Source organism: Taudactylus pleione, unplaced genomic scaffold (assembly GCF_031769625.1).
Source record: "Taudactylus pleione unplaced genomic scaffold, aTauple2 ptg000012l, whole genome shotgun sequence".
Classification (NCBI taxonomy): domain Eukaryota; kingdom Metazoa; phylum Chordata; class Amphibia; order Anura; family Myobatrachidae; genus Taudactylus; species Taudactylus pleione.
This window is the reverse complement of record NW_028284415.1, coordinates 4,682,623-4,691,831: the sequence shown is the minus strand read 5'-3', so window position 1 is coordinate 4,691,831 and position 9,209 is coordinate 4,682,623. Positions and strand designations below refer to the sequence as shown.

Genomic DNA, 9,209 nt, shown 5'->3' with positions numbered 1-9,209 from the left:
GTACTGAGGAATACAAAGAAAATGAGTGAGAAACATAAACATCACAAACCCCACATAATAAAGGAGAGAAAATCCAGTTGTGAAACAGGTGTCAATTGTGGGTGTGGATCCATTTACCCTATCAGAGCAACACAAAGGTATTGAGGTGTGTGTGGTTGCATGTCAATACATAGTGGCCTATTTATTAACCTAATTCCCCCCTAGTGACAATTTGTGCATGTTTTAAGTAACTAGCCTAATTAACAAAGCCTAGCATTGGAGACAACAGTGATCGGCAAACAAACGCTGCAGACATCAGTCCCAATATTTTTCAAGGGGGATTGCATTCTGGCCCAATTTATTAAGCTGACCCATTGTCCTAACCCATCTTCAGATGACATTAGCCATTTTAGCCTATGACAGTGGGGAAAGTGTTTCACAGCCTATTTTTTTATATAACGCCCTCTGGCATTATACTCATCACCACATGCATTTCACACACGTGTCTCTTTCACATTGACAGGCATTAAAACCAAACTCTTATGTTGTAGCAGCCCTCAGAGAGATGTGTTTATAACAGTGGCATATCTATAATGGGTGCACACGGGCCCCTGGGCCCAGGAAGGCCAACACAGCACACCCTGCACCCATGTTCTGTAATACTTACCTCTCTGTAGTCCCACGGCGACAGCAGCCACACTGCACAAATCAGCGGGGAAAATGGCATGGCGTCCATTTTACTGGCACGCTGCGCATGCACACTAGGGAAATGAACGCAGTGACAAATTCCCAGCTCTGGCACAATGACAGTGTCTAGTTACTTGTGCCGCCAGCTAGAGACACAGGGGCTCGGACGGAGGCTGCACATGGACCTACCCCTTACTTAATACGCCCCTGGCTTATAATTAGATTATTATATACATTCAGCCATCTGCTGCATCCTAATAGAAGTACCATCATAAAAAAAAAAAAATATATATATATATATATATATATATATATATATAAAAAAAAAAAAAAAAAAGAACACAGCAGCCTCAAGGATTTAAGGTTTTAATGTGCTCTTAGTTCAGACAGTGAGAGAAGACCTGGGGATTCTGTATCTGCTTATCAAGTTCATTACGGATAGGGCGAACCTTTTGGGCCAGATTCAGCATAAGGAGGGAACTAAAAAACACAGTAGTTTGCTCCTGGAACAAACCATATTGCAATGCAAGGGGTGCAAATGCATTTTTTTTTCTTTGCATGTAGTGAACAAATACTGGAAGAGTTTGGTTTTTACACTGAAATTTAGCACTAAGCTAAAACATACCTCTTCCCAACTTTAATCTCTCTGCACATTTTAAATCTTCCCCATCTAAACTCAAGTCTATGTACAAGACTCCCCATCTATACTCCCAAATATAGTATTAATGGCACTATACTGGAAGCTACTGAAGAGAAAAGGGATCTAGGAGTCACTATTTCAGGTGACTTAAAGGCAAGCAAACATTGTAACAAAGCAATGAGGAAGGAAAGTCAGATGATTGGTTGCATAGGGAGAGGAATCAGTAGTAGAAAGAAAGAAGTGATAATACCACTGTATAGGTCATTGGTACGTCCTCATCTCGAATACTGTGTTCAGTTCTGGAGGCCATATCTCCAGAAGGATATTAATACATTAGAGACTGTACAAAGAAGGGCAACTAAAATGGTGCAAGGTCTACACCACAAAATCAGGAAAGACTAAAAGATATTAATATGTATAGTTTGGAGCAGAGAAGGGATAGGGGGGACATGATAGAAACATTCAAATATATAAAGGGTTTTAACAAGGTAAAGGAGGAGACATTCTTCAAAGAAAGAGAAGTATTAGAACAAGAGGACATGTTCTGAAACTGGAGGGTGGTAGGTTATGGGGAAATTTGACGAAAAATGACTTCACAGAAAGGGTAGTGGATAAGTGGAATAGCCTCCCATCAGTGGTGGTAGAGGCTAAGACAGTAGAGCAATTTAAACATGCATGGGATAGACATAAGAATATCCTTCAGAAGAAGTAAGGATCAATAAGGGTTGAGGTAACAATATGTTTAAAAATGGGGCAGATTAGTTGGGCCAAGTGGTTCTTATCTGCCGTCAAATTCTATGTTTCATTTCTCAGTCTTCACTTTTGTGCATCATTTTCCTGGTCTCCTCACGCCTCATCCTCGATATCCAGATAGATTGTTTCCTCGATTTCTTTTTATCGCTCTTTGCATTACTTTTGCGTCAATGTCCTTTACAATACAAAACTTTAGTTTTTAGTGATTCTTTCCATTGTTGCTTATATTGTATATTTTAGTGCTTCAATTAAGTTTTTTTAAGTAAAATAAAGAATCTGCCACATCTGCATCTGCAATGCAAAATGGTTTAAATACTATGCAATCTCCCTTTTTTAATGCTCTATATCAGGTCCTTTATTTATATTTGCAAAAAAATCCCTGGTCCCTTCACAAGCTGTCATCCATAAAGTTTATACATGTGGAAGATATAGATTGTATATATTTCTATAAACATATAATTTAGGGTTGGGCAATAAGCACCCCCCCCCCCTGCTGTTGTAGAACTACACATCCTAGCATGCCATGCCACAGTTTAGCTATTTGGTAATATTAAAAGGGTCACAAGGCATGCTGGGATTGGATGGACACGTATTGCCCACCCCTGAATAGAGACTATAAACAGACGTCTGAAAAAACAGCATTTTGTCTGTAAAAAAAAAAAAAAATGCAAGTAGTATTCACAGTAAGGACATTGTTCGGGCACAGACCGCTCCATACCCTTACTATCCTAGCACTGAAAAGGATTTACATGTACAAAGCCTGTAACTAAATAATTATATCACGCTCATCACCATCATGTCATTCTGAACATCCCTCATCGACACAATTTATAAATCTCATATATGACAAACAGAATACGTATAAAGATCGTAACAGTGTGTCTGAGTTATACATGGCACAAGGTGTACAAATCTCTGTTTATTTACAAATTTACAGTGTGTGAAAGATGGCACATACAAAGTGTAACATATCTAACAATGTGCAGCCTGAAGGCACAGTACCAATGATCTCAATAAAGTGTGCAAAACACAAGTACATTTCTCTTTACATTCAGTATTTAAACATACTGCCCATTCCTATATACATTAATTTGGAATAATCAGTTCACTCACATAATATAATCCTGCTTAATGCAGGTATTGTGTTATGTGTCCTTGATCCCCCTCTTGTGGTAGTGGTGAGTAGTGCATCTAGAGGGATGTGTGGAAGTGTGGTGATTTCTAGTTGTGAGATTGTTTAAGAAAATATATAAAACACTGGTTAGAGAGTGGTTACAGGAAAGCCCCCATGCCAAATGACAGGCCTCCACTTGCTTCTTATTATCTCCAAACTTTCTATTTTAGAGGCACTGTGTGTGTGAGCACCCTCTCACCTGTAACATTGGCTGTGCCATTTCACCCATGTTATTGGCTATATGCCCTCTTCCCAATAAATACCTAGAGGAATTTATATGTGTGTGCGCACTAACTCTCAAGACCATGCCAGCATCCCACATTAGTCATACAGGTGGGGTTTGTTGGAGAAATAAATTCAAATTTGTCTTTAAAGACTCACCAAATCTAAAATACAAGGTGCCTAATATTAAATATACACAAATAGCATTTATAAATATAAGCATAAAATATTTTCACACCATATTGACAATCTTATCAGGCTAACATGTTAGATAACAGAGAACAATAGCTTGTAACCAGCTGCAGAACAAATGTAATTACAATGTCAAACATCTAATTGTATAAACATTTGCTGTGTGGTTAGCTGTAATCAATTGATCTGTGTTATCAGCCATTTCACACTGAGAAGAAACCACTGACCTTTCATAGGATTGTTAGCAAAGAGATATATATCTATATATATCACCCCTGCTCAACCATGGTGACATTTTGCAGCAGACTGGCATCATATATAAGTATCACTTCATTCTTACATACAACTCAGATCTGCTCCAAACACCCGTGTGAGTAGTGTTATTAATCATTTCATAGAAGACACTTGTATATTAGGTTTAATGGTCCTTTTATAGCTCCTCACTTGATACATCCTGGTTTCAAGCCACTATCTCCGTATTAGTGGTCTCACAAACTACACCTACTTGTTCTCTGCTGACTGTACTATGGCCTCCTCCATCAGCTATAACTGGCTCTGAACTGGTGCAACAATAACCCAATTAAAAGAGTAAACAGACATTAGTCCAGGAAAGGCAAAGCTGTGGGACAGCCACGGAGCTGACATTTCCATCCGAATGTTAAATCCAGCAAGAGGTAGAGTTATGACATGATCCAGTACAGCCGGTCTTCCGTCATGCTAGGATTCATGACATCCATGTTTTCCAGTTACACTATATGAAACTTCATGTCTTCCAGTTTAATCCAGGTCTGCTTTAGCAGCTTTAAGTCTTCAAGAGAAAAGTGAACATCAGCATAGAGGGTGGTCCATAGGAACACAATACACCTACAAGGTGATCAAATATATAAAACTATATTTCTAAACAATCACAGTATATTCAAGGGATCCGGAGTGTGAGAAGTAGCTGTTCTGTATGCACGTCAGTGTTTGATCTCCAGTATGGACGGATTGTGGTCCAGGATGGCTAAAATGATTTTGTCCATGTACTGTCGTAAACGCAGGTTAATCTCCTCTTGTTCCTTTAAGGCTTCCATGAGCTGAAATTAAATAGAATACAAATGAGATTTTTTGCTTTGGATTAGGAAGAGTATGTAGGAGATACTTACACCCATCAGCCTATTATCGCTTTAGGCAGATGCAAACTGCTAGATCTGTAAAAGCATATGCTGTATATAGTTGAAGTCTAGATCAGTGATACTGGTGGTCTTACCTCATCCTTAGAGGCCGAGTCAATCTCTGCAGCCAGAGACTGAGCCTTTGTTTGGGTGGAGAAAAGGTTCTTTGCTTCATACAAGCTGAGACTGAGAATCTGTCCATTGAGATCGTCATTCTGGTCCCGTAGTTTCTGGTTATCCTGCATAAGGAAGAAGAAAGAAAAAGACATCTTACACAAATACTCTAGTAAAACAGGTAATGCTTGAGAGAGAGGGGAAAATGTGTTTTGTGCCAACGCTTCCTGATCACTTTGTGTTTACTCATTTCATTTTCTTACTACAGCGATGGTGACAAACAGCAGTTTACAGTCAGCTGTTAGTGCATTGCCCTTTAGTAGTGTGTTTACTGCATGACAAACTTCTTGGTAAAGAGATTATATAAATTCTGCAATATGGAGGTTCCTCTTCTTTTTCCAAACGTTACAGCCTTGTATGGTAACCTTTTGCATAGGTGTGACCTTTATTCTGTATTCCAATTCTGAGCAAAGGCAGGCAATTCATTACCTGTAGTGATAAACTCAGACCCCACACAAGATGCATTCAATTACTTTGATGTTAAACTCTACTTTTGTTAGGCAAATGTACTGCCCTAATCCAAGACCACCTAGTCCCAAGGAAACCATATGCAAACAGCCCAATTGTAGCTGCATTATCATGTTGCTGTCCACCCTCCCCACAATAGTTGCTATATCATGCATCATCTGTAAAACACCAACTACTATCTTTCTTTATTATCTGATCTTTATTTGTATAGCGCCAACATATTACATAGCTTTTTAAAGAGAATATTTAAAATCATTTACATCAGTCCCTTTAGCAAAGGAGTACATTTTTGTTAACTATTGTAAGCAATTATCGGTCATAGGTAACGGATTTCACCACGGTTTGCAAATCAAAACCACAGACCAGGGGACAGCCAGGGTAAGCTGGCCTGGCCTACAGAATATTATTGGCCTGAGTTAGTTAAGAGCTAAACGATTTTGTTATCTGGTTTTGGATGTGTATTATTAGCACCATCATTTATCAGGCACCTGCTAGTGAACTCCAATGGCTGTTCTACAAACAAGGGGAGGGGGTGTGTCACTTAATAGAGGCTAACACCCCACACCAAAAATAAATGGTCATATTTTCATTAGCAGTCAAATGGTTATTATTACCAGTTTCAAGCGTCTGATCTCCTGCTCCAGCTCAGACTCTCGAGTTTTTGTGTTGAACTCATGCAGTCCGGATAACGAGCTTCTTCCTCGGCCAGACCTCTCACAATCTATCCGATAAATCTGCAAGTGTTCCAGCTCCTTGCGCAGGTCCTCAATGAGCTGAAAGAATAGGGAATGCCTAGCGTTAGGATCTATCTGGTGTTAAATGCAAATACCCAAAAATACTGATGTCAACTGATTATTGACCCCCAAACGTTTGAAGGAAATATGACTACATTATTTTGATCTGGAAACCATGAGTCACAACAGAAGTTGTTGTTTTCGGCACAAATCAGTGACTGTATGAGTAACAAGAACAGTTACAAATGGAAACTATGCAAGAACTTCAAAATTTGTCCATTTGGTGACAGAGTGTCTCTAAATAATAAAATAGAACTAAGCAAGGCTTAAGCGTAGAAGTAATCATATTTTCAACAGGAAAAAAAAACACACACACAAACACGTGCTCAGGTAAGACACACCTCTTGTGTAGCCTCCCGTTCCCTCTGGAAGTTTTGTCGGTTTTGACGCAGTTTATCCATCATTTTCTTGTACAGACCCATCTCGTCTTTAAGCCGTAGACTGGTGTCTTCCAGTTTATCGGACATTCTCTGTCTTTCCTGAGACACAAAGTTAACATTGTGGCTGGTTCAACATGCTGGATTATAGGAACGTTATGTAAAGAATATAGCGGACCCTGGTCCTGATTCAGATTTGGGAATAGAGTAAGATAGAGCAAGTAACTAAAACCATGCTGCACTGCAGGTGGGGCAGATGTAAAATGTGCAGAGAGATTAGATTTTGGAGGGGTGTGTCCAAACTGATATCTATTATGCAGTGTAAATATAAAGCTGTCAAGCACTTGTGGGCTACATGCAAAAGCTGCCAGTATTTTTCTGCATGCATGCATGCATGCAAAACAAAAAAAGAATTATGTATTTACACCCCTTGTATTGTAACATGGTTTGTCCAGGTACACGGTTACTTGCTCTATCTTACTATATTCCCATATCTTAATCAGGCCCTCTACTAGGGATGGCCATAGGAGGGGTGTCCATCAATGGTTACCATCGAGGGCTCAAAAACCATCTATGGTGAACCATCAACTGTTTGCACCCCTCGATGGCCACCACTGCTGAGGGCACAGTGGGCTGCGAACCAATCAAAAATGAGGGCGGGTGTAGCAGATGCTAGGGGACAGGGCTAAGCTTTATCCTTTGAAAAAAAAAAAAAACCAAGAAGAAAAAAAAAAAAACCACACAACCATTGCCGATGGCAAAACCATTGAAAGTCAACCATCGATGATTGTTAACTATCGGTGGTCATCCCTACCCTCTGCACACATATACGTGAAAACTCCTATAACCTCTATACCAAATATGAAGTCAGTGCTTCCTCACCTCATCTATTTTCTCTGTATGTGATTTCAGTCTGTTTATTGTGGTTAATAAATCATCATTCTCCTCTTCCAGTTCCAGAACCCTGATAAAAAAAATCAACAGTAAGAGAAAGTCAGAGAGGATATAAGAATGGAGACACACAGATATATTCAGGTCAGCAGCACCTTATGTTAGTGACCAAGACAATTCATTCTGCTTTCAGAAATGTAGAGTTATTTAATCTAAAATGATTGCTCTAAAGCAGATATTTCTTGCCCATTTATAAAATGTTGGAGTTGTTTTGCTGGTGCAGGCAAATGTAACAGATCTGGCTATTGTGTATGGGTAATGTTAAGTTGGGTACACACTAGACGATATGTTGCGTGATCCAGGGGATCGGAGCGACGTATTGGGTACATCATCTAGTGTGTACCCATGATATGCGCGCTCCCGCGGGTCGCTAGCAACTTCGCCCTACTGCAGGTCAGACGGGGAATGCTGTTAACGAGGCCAAGCTGCAGACTGCAGCATGACATACGCGCACACAGGGGGGGTTTCCGAGTACCTAGAAACCCCCCCTGGCCGCCGCTCCATCGCTGCCCAGCTGAATTATTTTTTTTTCCTAAAGAGAAGGAGCAGCCGGGCCCGGAGTTCAGCTTACAACCAGCTGGGGCTTGGCTGCTGGCTGAACGTAGGGGGAGCTGCAGCTGGAGTGCAGCTCCTCCCAGGCAGTTCCGATGGGGCACTGTGAGAGGCGGCTGAGAAGCTGAGCTGCCGCCGGGTGCTGACTATTCCCGGTGCTCTCTCTTGGAGCCGCAGGTGAAGGGGGTGGGGGTTGCCGGCAGGGGGGGGCCCTCAGGGCCGACTGCTTCCATTAGGCAGCTTTAGGCCTATGAGCGCCGGCCAGTAGAGGGCGGCGTGCCGCCCGTTAGCGAATGGGCCTCTGTGTAAATTACAAGCAGCGGCCACGGCACTAATAGAGCCGCCCGCGGCCGTCGCGCTGTTTTGAGAATTCCAGCGGCAGGCACAGTCACAGCCTGTAGGTGTCCATCGTATCTGCCCGGCGGCCGCGGCACTTGTGAAGCCGGCCGCAACCACCGAGCTATCATGTAGTTGGGGCTGAGACGGACAGACTGCAGTGTCACAGTACTGTCTGTCTCCTCACTCCCCGGCCAGCCCCGCCTCCAGGCTCCAGTCTACAGTCACAGTGCTGCCTTTTCTAATGGTCATGCGCTTCCACCCCCCTATAGAATACACAGATTAACTGCGGCAGATGGGTCCAGCGCAAGTGATGTCACTGTGACACCGGCTGGCCCAATCTGCCACTCCGCCTGCAGACTACCCGTTGGACAGGCCCGCGACAGGGGGGTACAAACTGGTACCCCGGGCCCTGAGGTTTAGAGGGCTCAAAGCTGGGGTACAGTGCCGCCACCAGCCCTGGTAACCCTCATGGTGACTCCTCCCCTCCCCCGTGAATGGTCCCTCTCCTGGCTACTCTTGTCATACTAATGACGCTGCAGCGCCATTACGTACAACGCTGTGCTGGCCCTACTTCCTTCCCTGCAGCGGCGGGCCGCGGCCACCTAAGAGAAATAGGCAAGGGAAGTGCTGCAGTACCACCAAGTCCGCTCCTCAACAGGCTATTCTGTAAGTCAGATTTGTGGTAAGTGGATATTTAATTTAATTGGTGTATATATATATATATATTTATTTATTCTGAAACGTAGTCAATAT

General features: G+C 42.1%; 1 protein-coding gene across 5 annotated transcripts in view; it reads right to left on the bottom strand.

The window, feature by feature from the left end:
• Positions 1 to 2,965: 2,965 nt before the first annotated feature.
• Positions 2,966 to 9,209, bottom strand: part of RAB11FIP4 (RAB11 family interacting protein 4) — a 122,570-nt gene continuing 116,326 nt past the window's right edge. For all 5 annotated transcript variants that reach the window (XM_088468556.1, XM_088468557.1, XM_088468558.1 and 2 more), the window contains 5 exons: positions 7,497 to 7,578; positions 6,579 to 6,716; positions 6,058 to 6,216; positions 4,897 to 5,040; positions 2,966 to 4,723 (listed from right to left, as the gene is read on the bottom strand). In XM_088468556.1, coding sequence (XP_088324682.1) covers positions 4,607 to 4,723; positions 4,897 to 5,040; positions 6,058 to 6,216; positions 6,579 to 6,716; positions 7,497 to 7,578 — 640 coding nt within the window. In that variant the 3' untranslated portion in view covers positions 2,966 to 4,606. The remainder of the gene's footprint in view (positions 4,724 to 4,896; positions 5,041 to 6,057; positions 6,217 to 6,578; positions 6,717 to 7,496; positions 7,579 to 9,209) is intronic.